The 27,341-nt window shown below is 39.7% G+C and overlaps 1 protein-coding gene across 30 annotated transcripts in view; it reads right to left on the bottom strand.

Moving 5' to 3' along the window:
* Positions 1 to 293: 293 nt before the first annotated feature.
* The window catches only part of EPB41L3 (erythrocyte membrane protein band 4.1 like 3), a 151,468-nt gene continuing 124,420 nt past the window's right edge, over positions 294 to 27,341 (bottom strand). For 11 of the 30 annotated variants that reach the window (XM_068932236.1, XM_068932256.1, XM_068932242.1 and 8 more), the window contains 15 exons: positions 25,136 to 25,356; positions 20,937 to 21,503; positions 16,689 to 16,742; positions 14,715 to 14,750; positions 14,482 to 14,547; positions 13,817 to 14,008; positions 10,660 to 10,734; positions 10,155 to 10,256; positions 8,045 to 8,167; positions 7,144 to 7,536; positions 6,208 to 6,339; positions 5,691 to 5,789; positions 4,512 to 4,592; positions 4,131 to 4,247; positions 294 to 2,880 (listed from right to left, as the gene is read on the bottom strand). In XM_068932236.1, coding sequence (XP_068788337.1) covers positions 4,137 to 4,247; positions 4,512 to 4,592; positions 5,691 to 5,789; positions 6,208 to 6,339; positions 7,144 to 7,536; positions 8,045 to 8,167; positions 10,155 to 10,256; positions 10,660 to 10,734; positions 13,817 to 14,008; positions 14,482 to 14,547; positions 14,715 to 14,750; positions 16,689 to 16,742; positions 20,937 to 21,503; positions 25,136 to 25,356 — 2,252 coding nt within the window. In that variant the 3' untranslated portion in view covers positions 294 to 2,880; positions 4,131 to 4,136. Of the gene's footprint in view, positions 2,881 to 4,130; positions 4,248 to 4,511; positions 4,593 to 5,690; positions 5,790 to 6,207; positions 6,340 to 7,143; positions 7,537 to 8,044; positions 8,168 to 8,684; positions 9,414 to 10,154; positions 10,257 to 10,659; positions 10,735 to 13,816; positions 14,009 to 14,481; positions 14,548 to 14,714; positions 14,751 to 16,688; positions 16,743 to 20,936; positions 21,504 to 25,135; positions 25,357 to 27,341 lie in introns of all 30 variants that reach the window. The other 19 variants (XM_068932239.1, XM_068932249.1, XM_068932247.1 and 16 more) reach the window with 13 other exon arrangements.

The following is a 27,341-nucleotide window of genomic DNA, read 5'->3' as shown; positions in this document are numbered from 1 at the left end:
ATGGTCACAATTGCTGTGATTCCTTGTTGTACTGTTAGGTTCACTGTTGCTCAATATGCTAAATTCTGCCTAGTCATCAGGATCCTGTATCTCAGTGATGCAGAACAGCCAGTTCTCACAGTGCTCAAGTTACGATTCCAGTTGTAAAGTGTAAGGCTGTCTCCTGTGTTGGTGTCTGTGTTAGTAATGGTGCTTTTAAATAACACAGCTTTTGACAGTTTGTTTTATAAGCTGTTTTATGTCAAGACGTTGGATAAAGATCAACAACAAATGAGAAGAGACTGAGACAAAAAACGGTTGGTAGAAACAGGCAGGTGTTCTTTATTTCATGTGGCACAGCATTAGGCAGACAACCCAAGAAACAGTTTCTAACAAAAACCAAGACTATCGCTCCCAGGAACCATCCCCAAAACAAGGGTCTACTGCCAACAGTGCTCTGAGATGTCGTTGCCTGTCCACTCTAATCTTGTATTTTGCATATGCTTAGGCCATTTCTTAGCTGTGAGCATCCTTTTCAAAGAGACTAACTTCTAAAGAGATAGTATCTTTAGACAGCATATATACTGTGCAGTATCACCAAAGTGCAATCTCCTGAAGCCATGCTAAAATATAATGCTAACTCTGGAGAGAAGGCAATATAATAGCCCCGCATCTCTCTGAGGTAATATAATACTGTTTCTTAGCTGACAACATACGGGGACACCTGAGGGAAGATCATTATGGCTTCAGAGTCTATTTTTAAACTCCTGACGCAGTAGCAAGAACCTGGAGCGTGGTCTGCTGAGAAATAGGGTGAGCACCTCTTCCATCTACGACTGCTGGGGGGCACTGGCAGCAGAAGAAAGCTGATTCTACCTTCACTGAGAAGGCACAGAATATAGACGCTCTTTTACAAATCTGAAGGATGAGGAAGAGGACAGGTAAATCAAAGATTACAAAAGACTGTAGTCTTTGCATTATTTATTAGGCAAGAGGTAAGCAATGACTGCAGTATGGGACAGTTACATAGTTAGCTTTCTGGATTAAAGGCATGAAGAACGGCTGGTTGAAGGAAGACATTTTAGAGTCTAGGGGCAGAGCTTTAAAAGCCTTGGTATATTACTTTTAATTACTATTATCTACAGGTTATTTTCTCTATATATACTATTTTTCTTTCTAAATTAAGAAAATAAACATTTATAACAAGTCACTGGGTCAAATCTTGCTCTCCACTGAAGTCAAATCCACTGACTTCAATGTGAGGGAACCCCGTGTAAACAATGAAGGGCAAATTTGGCCCTTTATGTCCTGAAAAATTCGCTTGTATCCATTTCTTGCAATCCTGCAAGGAAATACAGATGGAAGGGTCATAATCCTTACGAACTTCTCTTAAATTACCAGGGGAACATCAACAAAATGCAGGAGCGCAGCAAAAAAAAGGAACAGAAATGTAAGGACTGCTTTGAACAGAGAATTTTATCCATGTTTCAGAGCAAAATCACAAAAAGAGAATGGATCTGAAATCAAATGCTACTGGCCCTTTACTTTCTAGACAACCACAAAATCCTTCCTGTAGCCTCAGTGAAACACAGTAGACACCTACAGAAAACAGAAGAAACCAAATATTCCTTTACCTTTGCAAACATCGTTTTCCCAAAGGTGAACACTGTCATCCCTTTGGGTCTTCTGCTAACTCCAGCTGTCTGCACAGTGTAGTGTCAGCCACTGAAGACAAAACGCGTCTACTGTGCAGATGAATAAAAACCTGTGACAACTTACAAATGTAGCTTACTGCTTTGAACCTAAAAACACTAGGTTCTTTTAGACACAGAACAATACAATTTTGGATGCGTTTACCACTTTTATTTCACTATGCAGAAACATACATTCACCATGTGTTGTGATGCAGCTGACAGTGTAATGGACTCTATCCCTTCAGTGGGTATTATAGCTGAACACTAATGAGTTTTCAGTGGATGTTCTGTACAGGTTAAGGCTTGATTCTCAACTAGATAGTAAATGCTGACCAGATTCTCAACAGACGTTTTTCTTTCCTCTGAGAACAAAAGGGAAATCAATAGAAAACCATCACGGTTATTTCAGATTAATAATTTTCTAATGCAAACTAAGTAAAATACAGATTTTCTCCAAAATAACTACATATAATTTACAAGGTTAGGATCCGTGAAGGGTGACTGGAAGCTGACTCTGAACAATGCTGACAAAAATCATTAAAGTTAATATGCTAAAATCATTACTACCTCATAAGGTATTCTGTCAGGTATACAAAGCACACTTTGTAAGCCTTTACATATTTTGATAAGAGTAAAGATTCATCAGTGTTTATCGGGCAGTAATAAAACCAGATGAAACAAATATAAGGTTCAAGTCGTTTACTGAATAAACTGTGTTATTGGCACATCTAATGTGTGGTAAAACATTATACACAGTACCTATACAGCTTTTAGCATTTTGGGGTAATCTTCATTTACAGTATCTGTAAACAAAAGGCTTGCCACCTAACAAATTTTAATTTGTTTAGACTTTCATAAACTGTGAAAGGCATGAATCGTTTATGTGTTACATGAGATCACTGTTTATATTGTTTATGAACGTGCAGGTATAGCTGAAAACTCAGACATTTTAAGAAAATTAAAAATGCTGCTTTTTTGTAATTTTATTGTTGCTTCATGCAATATTGTTTAACTGATGCTGATTCAGATTGCTTTCTATGGGAAGATATCTCTGCCAGTTTCTTTAGTAACGGTCAAAATCAATTCTTCTGTACTGAAATTTTCCACAGACAGATACAAGTCAGTCAGGTTGGAAATGAGACTCCATATAGGCTCTCGTATTCCTACTGGTGTGCATGTCTGGATTCATATGCAAGCTAAATTATTCCTGCAGGAAAGAGAACTGAGTTAATTATTTGATACAACTACTCTCTTGCAAAAGAGATCTTGTCAAATAGTCTGTGTAACAAAAGGTACTTAATAACTGCATCATTCCAGTTTAAGTAACTGTTGGCTTAAATTCAAAGTCCACTGAAGCCAATGGAAAGAATTAGCGACATCAATGGACTTTTAACCAAGCTACATTGCATTGTCTCTGAAATAATTAGCAGAATACCAGAAGAATCATAGCTACTCACTCCTCAACGATTGGTTCCATCTTCCAAAATAAATAACAGATACTGAAATTCAGTTTTCTTTAGGTCTCTATATCCAAAAGCAGGAGAGCAAAATAGTTTCCAAAGGTGCTGTGCATCATACTCTGTTACTTACACCAAATGCTAGGGAATATATATTCTTTTAAGAATAAAATGCTGCTATAGATTTAAACAAATTAGACAAGCAGCTTTTCCTCCCTTATGCATACAGCATTCAAAGCGATCTGTGCAATGGTGCCGGCATTAGCAGCTTTTGCATAGCAGGTTAGTACGCATGACATGTTTCTGCACATAGAATATAATAATATTAAGATGTCTGTTTAGCCAACCACGGTTGGAAAGCATGCCTTTACAGGAAAAAAGCTTGACACGAGAAAAGCTGCATTATCATCTCATCCTGATAAACAATGCTGCTTTACAACATAAAACGTCCTTTAAAATACAAGAAAGCCAAGACATCCATATACTGACACACCAATTCACTTGGTTTAAAATAAAAATCAAAAGCGAATTGGATCATATCTCTGCAAGCTTGGAATTAAAGCTTAACTTGTAACATATCTGCACTGAACATTTAGAAAGCGGTTAAAGGTATTTCCCTTGGCATTTTAGAACAAAATGCATACCTTTAAGAACAAAGTACTTTTGTTCTTAAATGACGTATAAGCGGACGAGATTTTTTTTGACTTTGGGACTAGAAATTAGACCATAACAAAGCATGGACAATGAGGAATTTCCAGAGAGCCAACAAAAGCAGATGATTGGTTTCTGTTTCTCCAAATGGCATCATTACATGAAGAAAGACACTTGGAGCTAAATGTGTTTTACACTTAAATAACAGAATTGATAACCAGCAGCACACATGTAACTTGCAAATGCCAGTGAGAGAAAGCACAGAGCTAGAGGTGAATTATGGCAGGAAAATGACCTTTGCAACATGCCAGCCCAGTAAATGCCTAGGAAAATCATCTAGTCCTCTTACCTGTGGTCAATCCTCCCCATCTTCTGGTGTGATTTCTGTTTCTTTATGTACCACTACTTTGGTCACTGACATGTCAGGGTGCTGCTCTTTGGCTTCTTTAATTGCCTGAGCCAGCGCCTATCCCAAGGAAACCACAAAAGGGCAAAAACAAAAAGGAGGTGGAACATGCATGATCAGTAGCAAGGTGGAAAGATTCATGAGATATTACACAATTTACAAATGAGGAAAATGATTAAAATATAAAATATACCATCACTGATTTAACTACCAATCCAGTTTAATTTAAGGCATGCCAGTATGAAGAGTATTGCTTAAGGCAATGTTTAGAAATGTTCTCTTTGGCAGTCTTCAGGGTAGCCTTTAGCAGCTTACAGATCTTACCTGATCATGATCGATATCTGCATCTCCTGTGATGACTATTCGTTTTTCAATTCTTGTCTCTGAGATGCCTCCTTTCACCGTCTAAATGGGAAGGACAAGTGTATGTCAGTAAATTACTTCAAAACACGCTACTACCCATGCAGAGAGTGGTCTGCTCAGGAATCCAAACATAATGAAGAAAACAATCTCAATCTCAGCAATTTCAAATGGACCGCACAGAAGGAGCAACCCTGAACTCCAATGAGAGCAGCTCTGAAGCTGGCTTGCTCTGAATGGGGGCTGGACTAGACGACCTCCAGAGGTTCTTTCCGAGGTTCTTCTTTTATTTTATGATTCTAATCAACTTGCACATGTATCGGAAGAGATATTTGCATATGATGGGTCAAAACTGACAGCATTAATGGCAAATTCATCCCATGAAGAAAAGAATGGACAAATGTCCACACAGATGGCTCATATTAAGACCCAGATATGTCCTCCCACAGGCTTCAGAGGGACATGCAGTGCTGTGTAGGCTTTGTATAGCTCCTCTACTCAAGGGTAAATTTCACTCCAGACAGATGAAATCCTGTCCTCAGTGACTATTGGTAGGAGAGCTGTCACTGTACTAACAGGATTTGTGCTTAGGGAGGAAGGGCAGAACTGTTATTTAGATGCTGTACTGGAATTTGGAAGACCCAGCATCACAGCAATGCAACAGCAGTGTCTGAGCTAACTGAACATCTTGTTTCACCTAGATGATGCCCATTTAGTTTATAATTTCAACATTGTGCAGAGATAATACCTCAGGACTCAAAGGCAGTGTAGTAAGGTCAACATGGCTTCACACTGAGGCAAATTATTCCCTCCTGGGTGCCATTTGATGCCAGTGTGGCTACACTTCTTCCAGTCCCAGACAGTATTTGCAGCTAACTCAAATGTCTCTGTACACCAATGTTTTGTGCTTGTGTAGACATATACAAAGGTTTATGCCTTTCAGGACCGGTGTCAAGTCCTTGGATGCTGTATTAATGAAGACAGTATACCCAAAGACAGGCAAATGAAGACTATCCAAAATTGACTTAATGCTGTCCAGAGAATATAAGCACGTGCCCATGTTTTAAAATAAGTAATGGAATTAAAGTTCTGAAAGCATATATCCTTGTGGAAAAAAGGTCCCCCTGTTTTCTGAGGACTCACTTTGGTGATATGTGTAGTGGTTGTAGTGCTAGTAGTTTCAGATGTGATAGTTTGTGCACTCATTAATACACCTGGTTCTGAGTCAGCACCACCATCCACCTAGAGAACCAAAAGAGAAAAAACATTCATCATAAACAAGCTCCTGAGTACAGGGAGACAATAACTAGATCGGCTGAATTTTATTTGTACAATTTTTCATAAAGAGAACATCTAATGGTAAGAAAATAATTGCTGTTAGGGTGATCAGTATTTCACTGCGTAATAAGAATCTATCATTTGTTTCTTGAAGGACAGATGTAAAGTTTAGACTTTGAAACCTGTAGTTGCACCAATGTTCTCAAAAGGCCCTACACACGGATACGTAAGTCATCTTCAGGTAAGCTGTACTTATGTGCATCCTCTTGATGCTAACATTTAATACTTGAACACCTTAGAACAGTTTACACTAAGGGGTTAAGAAATATGGGTTTCTTAAGGCCATATTAAATTGGATCCTGGGTTTTACAGAATTTCTTACCTGTGATGACTCATACGTAATGGTTTTTGTTTCTGTATGGACTACTGGCACTTCCTTGGTTGAAATTTCAAGGTTTTCCCCACCACTAGAAACAGTGCTAAAACTGATGGTCTCAGTCTTCACAACTGGTGACTGTATGAACAAAAAAAAGCAACTGGAACATTCAGTAAAACTTTTTGGATTTCTTAGGTGTTTTTTCTTATTTTGGTAAGCACGACAGGGACAAATAAAAAGTGCTCTGCATTTTAGGAAAAAAAAAAAGAGAAAAACCCCTTCATTATAATGCTACATATAGGTGTATATAATGCTGGCAGTATTTAAAACTACCTTGTATTTCAGGAAAAAAAACTTCAGAAAGGATATAAACACTATACATTTTCTTATAATGACAAGAGAACAAATTCCTATTCAGGCTTACTCTTTCGTACATTCAGTGCTCAGAAAAAAAAAAGCAAGAACAATCTCAGTGTTTTAACCTCTCTGCAAAATAATTCTTGAAATTCTGCTAGTGGGGCTGAATTAAGAAACCTGAATTGTTTAAAACATAGTAAAATTAATTCCAGTTGTACCAAGTCTGGAAAAAAAAAATGTCTGTCCTTGAGGACAAATAAACTTTGCAAATCTTGATAAGCTTTCCCAAAGAGAATGCCAGATGAATTCTTGTTATCCATTACATAAAACGCCACCGAATGAAGTGTAGCATGAAAAGCTCTTTTAAAGCAAAATATACATGGCATATTGCCAGTAATGGAAACCAGCAACAAGCCTTGCAGGTGCCATGCAAGGAGGAAATTAGAGGAGAAACAAACTGCCTGCTGTAAAGACGCATTCATACAATGCACACTTATTTGACTTTCCATGAGAGGAGTGAATTTAGTCCACTACTGCATGCATTTACAGCTCAGTGTAGAAATAACTGATTTATTAATGAATTACCTCAAAGTGAGGTTTTCTTTCCAAAGAATCTGAAACATGGACTGCTGTACTGTGCTCCTCCTTCTGCTCGCGAGAAACAGCAGCAGCGATTCCTTCCTGTTTGGTTACGGCTTTCTCAGCCTCCTCCTTTTTCTCGTCTTTAGCCCCCTCAGTCACAGCAGAGCCTTCCTTCCCTTTGACGCTAGCAGCCGCAGCGGATGCTGCCTGAGCCTGAGCATCCGGCGCAAGTCCAGCCACTTTCGCAGGATCCCCGCTCGCGTGCACGCTCAGCCCCTGTCTCTCCTCGACCACGACAGTCTCCTGTACAACCTTCTTCACTGTCTCCTGATGTGGCTGAGCTGCTGGCTTCATTTCACTGGAACCTATCTCCTGAGATGTCTTTGTCTCCGTTCTCTGGAGAGAGAGAGAGAGAGAGAGAGAAACTCAATTTCAGAAGTGGACATCGCTGCTTACCACAGTTCCTCATCTTAGCATACAGTAAATGCAAGTAAAAACAGGGTATTAAACTTTGCCAGTTTCTCTCTCTCATGCTTTATGGATTTTCACTCTAAGGACATTATCACAATAGTAGAAAAGAAAAATAAAGCAAGAATTAAAATTTTTAGAAGTGAAGAGAAATGTCCCAGCGGTTTTCTCATTGGTATTAGTGTGCTAGTTTTCTAAAGGCAAAATACAATACCCTGTATAATGACCAAAATAAAATGAAATGAAATGAAACCCGTTTTTTTCCTCTTGGTGAAGTATCTATTGTGATCTAGTGTAACAAAGGAAAAGGCACACAAAGTATATGAGTTGCGTTAATTATACAGGTTCTAGGTTATGCATAAATACAGGAAACAAAAGAAAAACAAAAGTCATCAGTGTGCAATGGTAACATTCATGGATGGAATCAAACGGCCACCTGAGCCCAGGTATGTGAAGTAGAAGTAACCCCTCCTATGAACTCAGTTGGTTTCCGGGCGGACTCTATTAAACTGAAGATATCTGAACCATCCAAGGTTTTTTCACCGCTGGACTGCTTAGTCTAAATAGACAAAGAAGTGTAGAGTCATACACAGAAGAAAGACAGACCTACATGCACAGATACGTTAATTGAAAAAACTGGAGGCAGAGACAAAGGAAAGGGAGAGAAGGCTGCAGGGGCTCAGAAAGGTTGAAAACAGGAAAAGAATGGGAAAATAAATTAGAACAGATACATAATGGCTACAATAAGCAATAGTTACAAAGCATAGTTGTTAGCACTGGCGTTTTGCTGGTTCAAGCAAACCTTTTTTCCCCCTCTATTAACAAGCCACAGCGCAATACTGCATTTCAGTAACATGGATCTTTAAATAAATCAGAAAGGTTGAAAGCCTTAAAATGCCTGCTTTAGACTGTGGTACGGATTTAAATTATGAGAAAAAAAACAAGCTGGGTTGGCCACTGTCAAGATAAAGCCAGGCAGCAAGAGAACTGAAAGGCAGCGTAGTGTGAGGGTATTGCCTAAAAGAAGTCATGCTTTAATCTTTAAACTGTGGCATGAAGTCAAAGCCACTTGTTACCACTACTTTTGATGCAGACGATTCAGTAATATAGTGAGCAGTAGCAATGGTAAATGGCCGTTCTCTGGAATATCTCCACTCAGACAGGCTCTTATCACTCCGGACAAACGCCCCTGCTTTTAGAGCTTCACTGTCAAGGAGTTTTTCTGCTTTGTCAAGCTGCAAACTTCCCAGTGTACCATGTGACTGCAAATCCTGGTCCATCTTTGGTGTCTTTTTCAAGCTCTCATCTTCGGGACTTTGCAACTGCGATTCTGCTTCCTTTACAGGTGTTAAAGAGTCGGACAGCTTCCTTTTTGGGCTCTGCACATCGGATCCCCTCTCGGCTTTTTCATCAGTGACCGGCTCGAGAATCTCATACTCAGCCACTACAGGAATGATTTTCACCGATTCTTGCACTTCCCTTTCCATTTTTTCAAGAGCTTCTAGTGAAGGCTGTGCTGGTTTCTCCCCCTCTTTAACTTTACTTGTCATGGTTACAATTTTCCCAGAAACGGTATCATAGGACTTTCCTAGGGTGTACATTTTCTGCTTATTCTCCTCTTTGGATTGTATTTCACTTTCCAAGTCCTCAAAGCTCTGCATTAGAACGGTACTGGATTTTAATATCTCAGGTGGAACGCCAGCTTTACTGCTCACAGTCACTACTTTGTATGCCACTTTTTTTTTCGATTCACCATCAACTACCTCAGAGGGTACTTTGTCTATAACAACCCAATCCTCAGTGCCCTATATTTGAGATATAAAAGCTAAATTAGAATATCTAAAGGTTTATCGGCGTTTCAGGAACACTAAAATGTGAAGTCTTTTAAGAGATCAGTGCGGCCTCTTTTGAAAACATTTAGTAAATTTTACCACTGTACTTCTTAGAGCAGTCATCAAACAAATAGCCTCATCTTAGGCAAAGTCTTATTCCTTTGCAGATCCCTTCCCCTTAGAGGTCCATATAACGGGGACACAAAAAAATTACTTTTGCCACACGATTTCGGTAGTAATTTGTAGCAGAGTAGCATTTTTAATGTGTATTTCAATAATTATTGGAATCACCCTGAGGTTTAAAATCTTAAATTGCAGCAGCGTTCACAATGCTACAATTGAAAACTAATTCAAGTTACAAAAATAGGCCAAATAAGCCTATTCAACTGTTTCTCAGTTGTCACAGATACACTTCTGATGAGGTTTTAGAACAGTATGCATTTGCATGTAGCTGTAGTCTGCGCTGATTTTCTTTGCTTTTATTTGAATAAAATCAACTCCCTTTAGCGTTATTTAAATTTAATAGTACAACACAGTAAATGCCAGACTATTAAGACACTGATAATGTGATGTCTTTCTTTCTCCATATGCAAATATGCTGTGTGATTTGCTTTGAACATGAAATCAGTGTCCAGTTATTTGACCATACAACCATAACTTCTGTATTCAACTACGCAAATATGGTAATATAAAATTGAATGAATTAAAAATAACCTCTATGGATGATGGTATACTTTTCTGGATAATGATTTGATGAGAAGTAACCAAAGTGCCAGCAGAATCTCCTTCCTGCAGCTTCTTCTCTATCACACTTGGCTAATAGAAAAACCAATAAGAACACAAAGTTCACCATCACTCAGTATAATCTGAATTCACTCAACAGCATAAGGGAAATTAATTCTAATGACAGAAGTGCCCCATTCATCATAACGCTCTCAGAGAGACTTGTGCTAGAAATGCATGCACAACTGCAGACAGCGTCCACAAACAGCACTGTGCAAGTGGATTTGTAACTTGTAGAGAAATCAATCAATATTAGGTAACCATAAGCTCTGGAGAGTGCTCATTCCTCAGAATTCTGCCCCCAGATTATACTTGCCTTCCGAATTTATAAAATAAAATAAAAAAAGTGTGGCTCGGAAAGGAAAAAAGATAACAAAATAATAAACCACTGCTACCCTATCTGACTGTGTTTCAAGAAAATTCGATTTGTTTTTACCTGCAATTCAAGGAATGTAGTACCTCCCTTCTGCAAAAGTATGAGTTTTTCTGATTTTTCTCTTTCTTCTTTGGTCTAATAAATAAGAGAGTGTCAGGAGAATAAATGGTTTTAGTAAATGAAGGGCATATAGTGCACTGTACAATAGCTCACCAATATTTCTCTACTCTACAAACTATTCATTGCATAGAAAATTAGGAAGCAAAATTAAACAGAATAATTTTACAGCAAAGACGTTTCCAAGGAAAAGTAAAATCGGTGTCTCTCTGTTCAGGACATTCAGACGAACACGAGCATAAAATGTGGGTAGCAAGAAAAATAGTAAACTTAGTACATCATGTCCATTTCACCTCAGATTATTCATTTAACTGTCTGCAGCGCCAGCTTGCATGGCACTAGCCACTAGCCCCTCCTAGCTTTCTGAGCCTTTGCAGCCTTCTGTGTTGAAGCGGACAGAAGATGTACTCTGCAAATAATTCAGGTCTTCCTTTCTCCTTAGGGGAACAAGGCTTATCATTGAAAACCCAGGTCCTGGAGTCTTTTTCACACGCAACAAACGAAATATTGCTGTATTATCCTCTCTAACAAGACATCAAAATCCTACTTGCCTTTACGGCATCTGTGCCTCCACAATGTCATAGGAAAAATGAGAATATCTCATTGTCCAACTGAGAAGGTTAAACAGTACACGGAGGGGATGTAAGACTCAGTTCCCTAAGCCTTTTGAGACAGAGTGTAGATATTTATCAGTCAGATATTCTTTGCCATTCTCCCTGCCTCTGGGCTGGCAATGCCTATTCCTAGGTAAGTACTACAGCTGGCATGATAAAATGCACGGGCATGGTAGGGCACTTTTTAAAACACATATACTCCACATACTCAAGGAGAAATGTACACATTTGAAGAAAGGCACAAGACATCTAGGAACTAGACAGAGAGAGGGAGAAAAGAGCTCACCTAACTGGCTGTAATGATATGAGTATTTTTTTATTATTATTTTTAAAGTGCTGGTCTAATCTTAAAGAGCTATACATAGCTGTATGTCAGCTATGTGTCAGCTGTGTGTCAGCACTGAATCCATTTTTTAAAGAGGGAGTTCCAAGTTAAATGTATATTTTTTTAGTTGATTAAGCTATCGCATAATCTAGTTCTCAGTGCTGTATATCCTGATTGCCTCTGGATTACTCAGCAGATGTCGATTTTGACCTATGCATGGCTTAAGCTTTTCCTGACAAATCCTTTTCTCAGCAGGATATACAAACTGCAGCCATCCTGCTTAGCAGAGACAGAAAAGATGAATGGATATAGTGAGGGTCCCTTAAAGCCAGAACTCACCTCAGAGTCAGGCTCTGATAGCTCAAATCTACTCACATTTTTCACTGAAACTCCTTTGTTTGGATAAGATTCTGTGGGACAGCTCTATTTTTCTTGGATGCGTGTAAGACTTAGTAACTTAGAACCTTTGAGCAGGTTCTTTCCTTCCAGTAAGACAGGATACCAGATAACTCTTGTCCGCGGCGCTTCTCCAGGTTGGAGTCTACCTAAATCTATGCAATGCTACTTACTGCTTGTGCATTTTAATAAAAAGTTTGTTATTAAATTTGTACAGTAATAAAGGAAATGAACTCAGCAGACTTACAAGGTTGTCTCACCTGCACTCCTCTGTTTTAATCTCAGCTAGCCAGTCCCTTTCTACAGCTCTTTACATCTTTAATGGTTAAATACATCCTGTTATACTTAGAATTTTAGTCTTGAGAAAGAAGATTCCTATTTTCCACTACAGCTAGACTTATACGGTTGTAGGATTCTTTGTGCTTTGTGAACAAGACACTAGAAGCAACACTAAGACTCCTTAGCGCTCGCTCCAAAAAGTAAGCTTTGGGCACTGAGCTTACTTTTTAGGTATTTTAATACAACCTGATGGCCATTCTAATGCATGTCAGATGCCACTATCAGCCACTGGACAGATGGGTATAACGCAGAAAGAGAAGAACTGGGGCTTTTTTCTTGGCAACATCCCTTACTCTAACAGGAAGGAGTAGCTGACTCATGTTATCTGCCTGCCACCAGGGATTCTCTCTCCCCAGAGAGTTAAGGGTCTTCAAAGCTAGCCTCTAAGATGGGAAGCCTTTCATGGTGGGAAAGCTGAAGTCTCTTTTGAATTATACTTTTCAGCCAATTCTTGTTGCATTCCTTACAATATTACATCATCACAAGGGTGACACAAGCAAATTTTGTGACCATTTTTTGGTCTGTAATGCTAAAATTGAGTGGCAATCATAAAGATAGTTCCTGCGAGGCAGAAAAACAATATCCACATCAGAATAAAACAATTCATCTTCATGCAGATCATACACGACAGATTTCAGTTTACTCTACTGGATTTTAGCCACGAGATGCACCACTTTTTCAGAACTTCCATCTATGGTAAGGCAACATCAACGTTACACTCTTAGCTCTGTATTTCATTACTTACCCACAAACTAAATAAGAGAAAGCATTTTGGTTGGAAAGTTTTCTTCTTGCAAATGTTTCGGAGTACATAGAAAGATTTTTTCATGCATACACTCTGGATGAAAACGCACACGCTTAGTAACGACCAGCACTGGGCCTTCAATGAAGAGGTATCTAGCAGGCTACAGCAATTGTTATTCTCCTGTAGAATTGGTCAAGTAACTCTAAGTAATTATCATCATTATTACTTCTCCATCTTCAAAAATGCACACTATTCTACCCTTTGCTCTGTATTTTCTTACCAAGCTTGGTACTGTACCTCCATCTGCCCTGCTGTGCCACTGCTCTCAGCCACAGTCACCATTATTCACATTTTCTCTCAATCACCTTCATGTTTTCTTTCACGCGTGGCTGAATTTCCCCAAGCTCACCGAAGCCTACTGTAACGAAGCCCGCATTTCGCACCCTTGGAGAGACCCAGTTCTGCCATGCCACTTCCAGTGAATTCTGTACTGCAACTATATATAAGCTGTCTCCTCTTCCCTGAACACATAGTTTACTCTAAACCATTTACTAAAGCCTGGGTCCTGAGAAATGGGAGTACCTGCCCACACCCACGGGAGTACCGGTAAAGCCTCTAGCACCTACTGAGAGTAAGTAAAAATGAACACACTAATAGATAAACCTTTCAGATCACACTGACCTCTTCAGGCACTAGTGGTTCAATCATAGGCGCGTCCTCTTGCCTCGCTGCAAGCCGGACTGGAGATGTGGAAAGCCTCTTCTCCCACTCATTGGATATAGACGTTTCTGTGGAAGTTTCCAAGAAGGTTCGTTTCAGCTCACTTATATTGGTCTGGTGTTTCATCAGATCTTCTTGGGTTTTGTCTAGGTCCTAGATAATTAACAAAAAATACAGCAATTTTAAGCCATCCAAATTTTAGAGGCAAAACACATAAGTTTCTTAGTAAAGAAGAAAGTAACATCTCAGGGAACCGGGGAGCACAGCACTAACACAACACTCTGTGAAAATGTGATATTTTGAAAGATAGCAGCACAGCATATCTCATACAAGTGAGTATAAAAATACTCTTAGAGTTTATCCATATCACTATAATTTACACCTGATAAAGAGGCTTCAAACAAACACACATATGCGCGTGGATGCACACACACATACGCGCACGCATATAGATAGATATATTTAAAGAACTAGGTAGAGGAGTCATCATAATCTGAGAAAAAATATCTATTTAATTTATTAGCAGGTGGGAATACACAGTTCATGCATCATAGTGCAGATTCACAGGTTTACCACTAAAACTAACACACATGTACGCGCATGCACTGGTATATACCAATACCAACCTCTAACATAAGATTACTATGTTTGACATACACATTTTCACCCTGTATTCGCTTAATCAGACTATTCTGAAAGAAGTGAAAAAGAAAGGGAAAGGTAAGGGACACAGTATTGAAAGGATAAAAAATGCTGTTTCTACACATTTCTTCACAGAGAACTGACAAATAACATGCTGGGAGATATGAACACCTCCAACATAGGCATTTTAGTAACATCTGGGACTTTCATTCTGTACCTGTGCCTTTAGATCTCCATCTTCCTCTTGATCCGACTGCCAGCATAAGAAAGATTTAAAAAAAAAAACAACCCTTACCCATTCATATCATGGAAGGCTTTACAAAAACTGACCAGTGGAACACACTACATTAAGATTATTTTTTCTCTTTATTTAGGCCTTAGGGGGAAAGAGTTGACACATTAATTGATTTTGCATGGTTTTCCTAATTCAAAACAAACTTCCTCTTTTCAAATCTTTAATTTTGAGCAAAGGAGCATTAAACATTTTTCTTCTATAAATACCGTTGCTGCGCTCAACTTTAATAGATTCGCCAACTATTTGAGGAGCAGCAGTTGGGCCTTCTTGCTGAAATTGCCGCTGGTTTAGGATCAAATGGCAATAGCAAATTCTTCAGAGATCCGTAATCCCAAAGTTTAAACATATGACATCTGCTGGGCCTACAGGCAGAGTCTTGTACAAACTCAGCAAGTCCAAACAGCGTGCAACACCTTCTACAGAATGAAGCATATTTTATTTGCTTAAAATGCTTTTTCCCTAACTTCAGCCTGTTTCTGTATTTGTATAAATTAATTTCATATTTAATCTCCCTTTCAGGATCTATCTGCAGGGATGGTCTTCTGGAATTGCACACAACACATTCACTTGAGCTCAAGTTTTCAAAAGCAATGCTGATGTAGCCCATTTTTGACGGTTTAATTTTCAGATGGCAAGTATACCATACTTTTTGAAAAACATGTCTCCATAAGGAAAACTGAAGTCCCCAAAATCTTCTCTCCTAAAATAAAGATGGTAGATCTGCATTTCTGCATAATAAACTGAACATTTTCATAGAACTATGAACTATGAACGTATGAACTATGTCATAGTTTTAGGATTATATGTGATCTTCTCTATGGCTCAAAGCCTGAAGTAACAGTGCAAGAGGCACGCCAAAGCATTTTGTGCTCCTCACTAGTCTCAACAGACATTATGCTGTTGCTCCATTTGGGTTCTTCGAATGCTCGTGCCGCTAGTTCATTGTTAATTTTTAATATAGTCTTAATTAATCAAATGTTCCATGGGAAATTATTTTATCTGTTGACTACTTTACAAATCAGTTCAAAACTTTTCGACTTACAGATGAGGACAAACTGTCCTGGCACATCACACGGAGAATTCTTCCTCAATGATAATTTTAACCATTTGAAATATTAATGAGATCATACTGAAAGCCTACAGTAGTATCTGTGGTAAGACTGTGTCTTCTACCACATGTCGGACCAAATTCAGCTCATGTTTGCAGCTGCAACTGTATTAATTATGAAAGCATTATACACGCTTTGCTTGAGTCACACAGGGCTGAGTTTGCTCGTTCAGCCTACAGACCGTGTTGCAGTTTCAGTACAAAGAGAATCACAAATTTTTTTAAATTTTTCTCCCCTGAAGACAGTGCCTGGGCTACTGTTGGACAATACTTGCGTTTATGAAGGTGATATGTGAACTTATATTCAAGACAAAACCTTAGGTATTTATACTCTGGAAATACTTCTTTTCAGAAAATTTGAAAACCATGTCTTACTTCTTTCTCCCCTCCCTCCCCCCCAAACCAGGCTGTGTATTTTAAAAATAAATAAACGAATGAACAGAAAATCCCAGAAGAGCCTGCCGGCACGACAGTCCAGCTAAGCGGCATTTGTCTGGGGGCCGCTGCTACCATCCTCCTCCATACACAACCCGCAGGCAAGCTTAGCAAATTTCCAGAAAGGCCACAAAAGAAAACGGATCTAAAGCGAACGTTCAAAACGTAGCTCACCAAACCAAGCCCTGGCGCTCACACCCGAACACGCGCACACACATACACGTGCACACACGCCGAGCGGCATCCCCGGCGGCAGGCAGAGACATGCAGTTTAGCACTAATGCAGAGAGTCAGGAAGAGATGAAGCTAAACGCGCTACCGGCCGGTAACCACGTGCGGGCGACTGTACAAACCTCGGTGGCAGTGGTCTCACCATCGGCTGCGGTATCCGTCTGCTCACTGTCAGTCTAGTTTGTTACCCGAGTAAGCAGGTCCCAACAGGCAGGCAGGAATAAAGAATAAACCCATCTCATCAGGACACGCAGACCACAGCGGGAAACTGTTAAGTCTACATCCCTGTGAGCTGCCTTAGCATTGCTTTTCAAACCACGCACGAGTCAAAGAAGCAAAATAAAAATGCTGTATTAGTAAACAGAACAGACTCAGAGGAAGACTCAAGGCGTACTGAACACAGTATATGGCTTTACTGCAACAACTTTATAAGCCAAACAAAACATTACTGGGAAAGTGTTATTTGACCAGTAGATTTTTTTTCCTTAAGAAAGCCAGGTGGCTTCAAAAAAAATCTAGAAAAACCCTGCTAATTTTTTCTAAAACAAACTTCTCCTCCCATAATTTTTGCAAAGAATATCATTCATCCTTTTTTTTTTTTTTGTTTTGGCCAAAAGATTAATGTGGTGTTTGACTTTTTATCTGGAGGGGGGAAAGATAATAATCAAAAAAAGAAAAGGCTACTTTAAGAGTCACCTGACTTTCAGCCCCTCATTTGTACAGAAGTTGTTCTTGTCTCCACATTTATACACTATGAGGCTGTCTGCATTACCAAGGAGTTCAAATAACCATACACCCAGCCATCTCCTATCTGTCTGCAGAGAAGTGGTGAGGCTCACATCCCTCTTGGTTCCAATAAAGACCAGCTGATATAGTTACCGATATTTAAAAGAAACAAAACTGTCATTAAAAGAACCAAAATGCTTCTCATTCCAATTAAAAATATGGATAAAAGCAGGAGAAAAATAAAGGAACTCCCTCCCCCACACAACACTTACTAGGTACAAGTGATAGAAATGAAACAAAGCACAGCATTGCACAGACTAATCTATCCCTACTTTGCTCTGGTAGAACCATCTATACCATTAAGAACATTTTTAGTGCAGAACACAAGGGTCACGATTTTTAATAAATGTAGAGTCAAGTGTAGGCTACTGCAGGGCAAGAAGATGGCTCAAATGGTTATTTTTGATGTTATGCAAGCTTATTAGAAACTATTAAGTAAATCAAGTGCTCACTAATGCCCCGGTTTGGCACAGACAACTTGTTTTAACAGCAGTGGAAGCTCTTGTTTGATTAGTGATCTCCTGTGGTCCTTAGATAATCTAAAGTAACACAGGAAGGTAATTTAAAGCTAGGACAACACCTCTCATCCTCAGATCACATCAATATGACGCAAGATAAAAAGGCAACATACTGCAAGGCACGGATGGAGTATCAATCTTAATTTTGAATATCCTATCTTCTGACGTTTTCTGACAACTGCAATGTTTCATAAAAATGCTTTTCTGATAATTTTCCTTGCTTTTTCTCTCTCATTCTTCCTTTGCATAATACACACTACTTGTATGACTGGCCAAAGAGTAGCACAAATAATTTTAAACTATTGTGTAAGTGCATGAAGGCAAATTATACGCAGTTTTCCAAGCAAAAACCATTGACCGGGGAGACCACTTTTATCTCTTGTATGAAACTGTACTTCCAAAATAGCCTACATTAACAGGTCAAACTGTTTTCATTTCAATGTTACAAAATGCTTCTCTAAAAATTGTTTATTAGCAAAGAACCTCACATCTCTGTAATATTATAAACGAAATTATTTGTAAAGGTGTGGCAATATAAAAAAATGTATTTTTTCTCCTATCTTACCAAAGAAAAGAGGAATTAATGAATCTAGGTGTTTAAAAGGAATTAAAGGACACGTGCCAAGGCATTGTTAACACGTGAGTTTGGCCTAGACTACTCATTTAAGAACCTGAAGTTGGCAATGTTAGTGAAAAGTCAGTAGAAATGTTAGCCAGTAAGGTACAAACAGGCACAAACCTAAGGAAATATAAAGGGGGACATTCTGTCTTTGCACAGACCGCCTCCAGGTGCCCTATTCAAGGGAGAATGGATCTCAACACGAGGTATGAGATTGGCTTAGGATACCAGTGGTAGCTCTTACACGTGCCTTCTGCATGCACTCGTCTGTGAACTGGAAGTGCGCTTGGGGAAGGGGGGGGGAAGAAGGAGGTGCTATTTCTTTCTCCGTACCAGCAATGAAATCCTAAACGAGATATAAAACTCAGTTCATCATAATGAGGTGCATGTCTGCCAATAAGCTGATCACCAGCCAGGGAGTACAAGTCAGCGTTACTGAGTTACTTGTCAAATAAAGATCTGCGGTTGCTGCAGAGCAGGCAATGGAGAATTAAGAGGCTCAGCAAGGCAGGTTTCCTAAGGAGTAGAGAGAAGGAAAGGTCAGGCTCAAGTCCGAGACCAGCTGCAGTGCACGGAGCGATTTGCCGCTGCTTGGGCTCAAGGCCAGGCAAGGGGATTCGAAAGGACGGGAAGGCAGTTATCCTCGCAGGGAGAAGCTTTGGCTGCATGTCCTCTAACTTGAGATCATCATTGCTGTGATTTGTTTTGCCAATGTAATGCAGACATGCCCAAGTTTAAAACATATTAAAGTTCATGCAATATTTTGAACAAGAAATACCCCTTGGATTAGGCACAAGTCTGTGTTGTCTGCCAGGAAGCACTGCCAGAGTAATCGCCATCGTAAAACAGCTACACTAAGAAAGCCTATTTTATATATTTTTATGCTCAGTACTTGTCAACTTTACTATGTAAAGAGGGCTCACTTCTGAAAGAAGAACACACAAATGCATAACATAAACATTGCTTCTCTATCGCCTCTGGAGCTGGTACTGCATTACTACTGTTATTGTGGTTATATTAATCCAAATGCGGAGGTACTGTAAATTGAGACAGAAAAGCTACCTCAAAATGAGGATGTGAAATGAGACAGCAACATTTTGGGTGCCTTTCATCGGAAATCACATTAAATATTATTTCTTTATTAAGCATTACGGAGCCAAAAGCATCTGAAGACAATGTTTTTACAAGATTAAACTGATGCGAAGATTAAACTTTTGGCATTCCATAAAAAGGAAATGATATCCTGTACCAACTCTTATAAAAACCATAGGGACAGATTTCACAAAAGTTTAGATGCACAAGACATTTATTGAAGACAGCTACTGAAACAGCATGAACAAACGGCCAGTACAGCTTATTACAAATGGCCAACTGGTCTGCAATTAGCTGATCTGGTATTTTTATACACAAAGCAAAACCATATCTGTGTATTTGAAGATGAAGAAAAAAAGGAAAAAAGAGAAAAGGATGGACTCTCTATTTTATTCTATCAACACAGAGTAATTAGACTCCAGCAAAAACAGAGATACCACTTACTTTGTTACTTAAGCAAACAAATTCCCTTTCTTCTTCTGGATGTTTTATTATATCCATAGTTCTTATAAGCACTATGGGCTCGTTCTGCCCCTGCAGTTGGTTTATCTGCCTGCGATAAACCTAGTGACTTGAGGCATTAATTTTGGCAGCGCGATTCTAACACTGCAAATGGTAACAAGGCCCACATGGCGTGCTCCTGTAACAGCTGCAAAATAGCTGTCCCAATCTAAACTCTCACTGCTAGGGCAGATTTGAATACGGAAAACCAATTTAATCTGTAGCAGAGACGGGATCAAGGCCTAAATTCCAGATACAGGTTTTGCTGGACCAGAAAGCCTTTTCTCGGCTTGTGTGACTATTGATGGCTTCTTGCAAAATGCTGACCCTACCTGAATTTTGAACACCATGACATTGGTAAAAGTGTCCACTATAATTGCCTCAATATATATAAAAATATAATGCATATATATATATATACACATATATGCATGCATATATAACTATGTGTGAATTGTACCTAATTCCCACTATTGAGAAAACTGCTCTAATAAACCCTAGTATAAATTGGTAGACAGAAAAAAGATCTTGGTGGGTTCGGATGCAATGCTTCAAAAGCTGATCAGCGGCAATTTGTTTAGCACAAATCACTCTGCCCCAGCTGACACGGTTTGAACCAAGCCACTTATACACAGTGTTGTGCCTAACCCTGGGCCCCAAGCTGCACTCCCAACACGAGAAAAAAAAAAAAAGAAAAAGAAAGGATCCCCCCTCCCCATCCCAGACCCATCTAACATATCAGCACAGACAGAAATGAGGCTCTGAAAGTAGGACCACTATTGCAGCATTCTAACACTGGTTAGGACTGAAGCACTGAACACGAAAAAGAGTGTGTTCGATGCCGAGGTACACACCTCTTCCTCTGAACTGTCACTCAGGTCATTGGCAAGTGAGGCACTCAAGGAGGCCGCCTTGGGCTCCAGGTAGCAGAGGCACATAGCCAGAGGGAAGGAGAGAGTGAGGGCATATGGCACTGAGAAAGAGGCAGAGAGCAGAAAGAAAAAAATGAAGAGGAAGCAAGGCACGAGGGAGGGGGAGTGGATGGGAAGGTAATGCTGCACGCTGGCAGGCAGGAGGTTGGTTTCGGAGAGGTTAGGGAGCGACAGGTAGCCATCGTCATCCAGGAGAGAAGGGAATGACTCTGGAAGTTGCAAGGAGAAGGAAAACAACGTTCCACCTTTACTGGCTTTCTGCTTATAGCCAAAAGCCACGTCTTGTTCAGCAGAGCAAACTCTCCCTTTTCTGTCTGAGTCCAGGTCTGACTCACCGTGCTTTTGAGCACTCTCTTTAGATGACTCACAACCTACTGATTTTCGAGTGCTCTCCTTGCATCTCCTGCGCAGCTTTGCTGAAGATGCATGGGGACCACCAGACTGGGAGGACGGGGAGGACGGGAATGAGTCAGTGCCAAGCAAAGATGGCTGGTGACAGAGGAAGAGCAGCAAACAAGGCGCAAAAGCAAAAGGACAAAAAGAAAACTGTAATTAGTTAATTTTCTTCCGTGATGATAATTAAATATATATAATATATATAATTATAAACATTATTTTAACACCATAGCTTTTCACTGAGTTAAACGTTGCACGTTCCCATGCTGCACACCACAGGTATTAGTGAACAATGGTTACAGCTTACAAGAGGCAACTTCTTCATTCAACATTTGTCTAGTCATCTGCAGAACACAGTTTAAATAAAAATCTTCGTGGCCATGTGTGGAGATTCAGACGCTGCCAATTTTCACTTTTTGTAAAGCTGGCTTCAGATCAAAAGGTGCTTTCAAACATGAAGTACATGGATAACAACAAAGAAACAAGGGAACAGAGTCCTAATCCGATCACTTGACACAAGTCAAGGAGAGATTTTCGGAGAGAGTGAGTGGCAGATGCTTTCCACCTATGCCTTGGAAAGCCTCAGTCGGAATAATTGAAACCCCAAGGGTTTGAAAACAGGAGGTGCCCTAATTCCTCCATTACAGTATTTAACAAAACGCTATGTCCTTGAACTAACCAACTTAATTGTACCTACTTACTCTGCTACTCCACTCTACTAACCAACCCGTTGCACACCCTACCCCTGCTGCTACTCATGGTGCAGGCTGACACGTCCGCAACCACGCGGCGACAGTGCTCCCTGGCAAACCCTGGTGGGGCTGGTGGCATCCGGGAACATGCTTGGGGAAGGGGGCTGAGCTTTTCTGGCCAGGCAGATTGCATGCCCTTGTTGGGGATGGGAAAGGGGCCTGAGCACCAGCCTGGCAGATTCAGCCCCGGTGCTGTACGCTGTCAAGTTCCTCCGATTTTATCTTTCCAAAGTGACTTTTTAGACATAATGTAAAGGCAAAAATGTAATCTGAAATGAATCCATAATGAGGAGGCAAAAATGTAATCCCAATCTTTTCGCTACAAGTTTTACTGTAATGCAAAGAATATAAACTACCGAAAAATAGGACTTTCGCTTCAACAAAGTGTTAGTAGGGCTTCAACAGGTCTTAAAGATTTTTCAGGGGAAAAAAGGGATGAGCAGGGAGACGAGGCGGAAGGAGGGGGTACTCACCACTAACTTACTGTAGAACTAACGTGCTCTCTGTCAGGCAGCTGCTGCTAATTTTTAGAAGTAAAACAACAACAGTCGCTACCAAAATACCCCAGTACAACAGATCTGTCACAAGACTCACGCATTTTAGACATTTTGGCCAAAGTCAACTTAGACTAGCTTAGCTAAAGTGACACCCTGGCTCCATGACCAAACTGTAACTACCTGAACTGCTCCAGCACTCCCCTTCCTGCTGAGAATATAAAACGCATTTCGCCTGCACTTATGCTGGGAGCTCCCAAGAGCAAAAGGGCTTCAGAGCCAAAGCAGCATTTGTCTGTAGAAGCTGGTGCAGAGCCCGAGCCAACGAGCTACCTCAGTTTCAGACGCAGGCTGCACAAATGCTAGTTACTAAGGCTAATCTTTACCAGGTATATTAACAGTAGGAGTGGGATTTAAGCCAAACGGTTGCACAGAAGAGTTTCTTCCCCTCCCCTTAATATTTGGCTTCTATCTCTTCTCTAGGCAAAACATTTTAGAAAAAATATATCAGCTCAGGCAATCTGTACTGCACAGCTAAACAATAAAACCAAACCTAACGTCAAACTTCTGATGACTGTCTTTTCTGTGGGCTTTATACATTAAGTTGAAATTTAATGCTGATAGCATTACAGCACTATATGCGAGGTAAACACATAAAACTTTTCTTTATATTGTCAAGGCAAAAAAACCTAAAGTACATTTCTTCTTTGCTAATATAGACTATTCACTTATTTGACATATTTGCAGTATTAATATTTAGAACAACTTCTGCTGTTTAAATACTTCTGGCGATAAATCAAAGGAAAAACATCTGAGTGGAAAAGCTGAAAACCTACGTATACAGTTTCCACATCCTTAAAGAGGAACTTGATTTCAAATTTGCCCTGTGTTTCTCTAGACCCTATTCTTTTTATAATGAACGACAAGACCACACTAATAGGCCGAACGGAAGCAGGACTAAGATCTTTACATGCTTATGGAACTGAAGCTCTGCTAACTGGTGGTTTAAACAGAAACCTCCTTTTTGCAGTGTCACTCACCTTTTGTGCTGCTTAAGCACCATCACAATATTCTTCTAAAAATATCTTTGACTATTGCTAGCCATATATAAGGAACATGTGATCCTTGAACTGCAGCTAAACCTCTCCACTGCCCTAAATCAACAAACGCTTGGATCAGACTTATTTTCAAATGGATATTTTCCACATATTTGATTTTTGACAATGTTTTTCCATGCACAAACTGCTCTTCTTTCAAGGAGACTCCAGTTAAAGTTTCGAAATATATTTTTTAATGCTGCAGTTATAGCCCATTACTTTCAAAAGAGAATCTTTCCTCAGTGCAATTTTCAGTAATTCAGTTGGTTTCTGAAGTTTTGTACCTGAACTGCAGCTTTTATTTGAGGACTTGCACCTGTAACTCTTTTATTCATTGTAGCCTTACATCACCGAGCTTGAAGTCTGGGCTCTAAGATCTGCACTCATATTCAGTTTTGTGGGTGTAAAAGTACATACCAAGTTTTTTCCTCCTAAATTAAAAGGGTAAATCCTACCCCTTGAGCAAATGCATTCCACAGCGTTCCACTTTTTGAACGATACTCTACATTCAACATTTCATATTCTAATTTTTGTCTCCTCAATGTAAAAGAAACAGAGGACATTTTGCACCCAGTCTTTTCAGATTCTATCTAATTCCTCTTCACCATCAATTTCTCTGTCCCTCTATTTGATCTACCCCCTCTCAGTAACACAGCAGATGCAATCCACAGCTGTGTGTGTTTGTGTGTGAGTGTGATGGGGCAGGGACGGGATGCAGCGACCGACAAATCATATTGAACAACCGAATAGAGAACCAGCAATAAAAACAGTTTTCTTCAATGCAAAGCTTCAGAGGAAGGAAGCAAATACTTTTGTAAGCCAGAAGAAAAGCATATAAAAGTATATGACTGCTCCAAAGTTAATAAGAAAATGTGCTCATTGAACATATGCAGGGAAATGCACTGCTATTAGGAGCAAATGAGAAAAATACAATAGTTTAAAGCACACAGCTACATGTAAGGAGACAGAAGTATTTTGTTGCTCTGTCAAAAAACAAAAAACACTAAGCCCATATACTAAAGCCAAAATACAACTGAAGACCAAAAGAGCAAAATGTGCACTGCCAGGCTACTTTTGGACATTTCCCAAAGAGCTCTTGAACGCTATGAAAAACCCTCCTGCACTGACTGCTAAATGGATTTGCTTTTCAACAAACAGTCCAAGGCAGGAACTGACTTCTACGACATCATATGAAGTGTAAAAAAACTGCAGAAATACTGACTCAAGGCACATGCATACATGTAGACGCAACCCTCCACATTCTACTTTCTTTTGACTGAATTTGGCATCTTCTCTAACAACTCCGCGCTGCTCCGAGCGCTCTCCAGGCAGGTCACTTTAATATCCGCTCCCCCCCACCCCCCAGAAAAAAAAAACTCTACCTTTGTGTCATGGCGTATTGCCGAGACTGGGGTGATTTCCTCTGCCCTTTTCTTTTTGCCCTCTTCGTCGTCTTTCTCCTCTTCTGCCTTTTTCTCTGGCGTCACGGTGGTTATCAAGTTGGTCTGCGAGATGCCCTTTGTTGTGGCGTACTGGCCTGTACCAACCTCTGCAGCAGACACAGAATCCTTCATGTACATTTCATGGTTTTCATTCACCGAGGCTAAAAGCAAACATTTAAAGAGGTAAAGTCCGAAAGAGCCTTCGCTGCGAAGCCGCGCAAAATTAAAAAGCTCGGTTAGTAAAACGCGCGTCGCTTTGGCCGCGGACGCAGCCAAGCCGTGTTTCGGGCAAAGCGGAAACGTGTGCACACATTTAAATAGAGGTTGTCCACTTGAAGTACAGCTTTTAGCTTTTGTATGCAAACGCACACATACGCGATGTATGTGCACACACACATTACCGTTGCTAATGTGTGCACTATACATTTGTTAAAAGCTAGCAAGCCATTAGAAGTGCTCCTGTAATAAAACAGGAGAAAAAAAATTAAAACATTGCCATGTTATCAGGCAGGAAACATAAGGAAAAACAGCCATGACATCAGCCGTGGGGATGGAAGAGATTTTTTCTGAAATCTGTGAGAATATAACGATACAGATTAAACACATGGTAAGTAATGCACTGCATTACAGGAAATGACAACATTTGTGTAACACATATATAATGTCTGAGAGTCAAGAAACAGGATTTTTCTATTAGCTAGGATTAAAGTCTGCCAATCAAGTGTGTTCATTATCCCAAAAAAATCCAGAAAGAGATGGCATTCAATTCAGTAGACCAAAACAAGATATTTTAACATTTAACATTCAGTAATTCATCAAACATATATTAATGATTTGAAAATAAATAGCAAATTTACAAATAGAATAGAATGTTATCATGACACATGCCTAGATCCTGCTGTGCAACTTATTCCTAATTCAATAGGACTATACACATACACAAAGTTACTTTCATGTGTAAAAAATCTCAGGACCACGATGGCAGTGTAATCATATGTGATGCAGAATGCTACATCCATATTTGCACTACAATAACAGCATCAGTGAACAAATCGTAACTATGGACTAAAAAAATCTCTTTTCCCCATTTGTGCTTATGGCAAATTAACATTATAAAAACCTTGCAGTGTCTAACAAACGAGTGGGAAAAGCTTTCAGATATGTTGTCTCTCGGTAATGAGCTCAGGAGGCAGGAAGAAGCAAAATGAGTAGAGGGAGACATCTTGTTTAGATACTACAGACAAAATAATGCAGAAGGATAATGTGTGCTTCGAGACGCATGCACAGCAATCAGGTCACCAGTTGCTTGGTAACGCGTGAGAGGCACATCAGAATTAGAAGATTCCAAAATAATTAATGATAAGCAGGACCTTTAGGGGGAGAACGGAAAGCTTGTCACGAGTACTTTTAAATCAAAGCTTCTGCCCCTCCCCACCGCCAGCTACATTCACTGTGATTCATTTGTGATATCCTGTAGGAGACTTCTTTCTTTGAACTGCAGAGATTCTAAATTTAGTCTATTAATATTTTTTTCTACAAAAATAAACCACAAACAATATTTACTTGGGAGCTGACATTAATAACAACTGATCAAGTAGCTGAGATTCTGAATGACATGTTGCTTTAGTCTAAAGGAGCAGCTGAACCTTGACTTCCACGCACTACAGAGAAAGACGGAGGAGGAAGAAGGGTGCACTATTAACCTGCATATGTTAATCTCCAGCTTACATCTTTAAAAACAATGTATGTAAACAGCCTATAAGCACTCATCACACTTTAGAGGCTAGGTAACTGGAAGAAAGTGCTATTACTCAATGAAGAGAAGTTATTCATTTATGAATTCATATTGTATACTTAAATTTAAACCTGCATACAAAAAACACACAAATTAAAGAAAACCCAAACAGTTACTCATATAAATGTTGCAGAAAGCGTTGAAACCTGACTCAGGCCATAGGGCAGGACTGTGCCGGCAGACTACTTCTCTAAAGCGCAGAAGTGCTTTGCAAGTGTAAGACCGAAGAACGGAGCCCATGAAGAGCGGACTCCCAAGGACGTCCTCCTGGCATAAGCTTTGTAACTACTGTGGCAGTAAATTTAGCATCAGGATTTATCTGTTAAATACTTCTAGCAGCGCGCATGTAAT

This window comes from Struthio camelus, chromosome 2 (assembly GCF_040807025.1).
Source record: "Struthio camelus isolate bStrCam1 chromosome 2, bStrCam1.hap1, whole genome shotgun sequence".
NCBI lineage: Eukaryota > Metazoa > Chordata > Aves > Struthioniformes > Struthionidae > Struthio > Struthio camelus.
The sequence above is the reverse complement of the archived record's forward strand: the minus strand, read 5'-3'. Positions and strand labels throughout refer to the sequence as shown.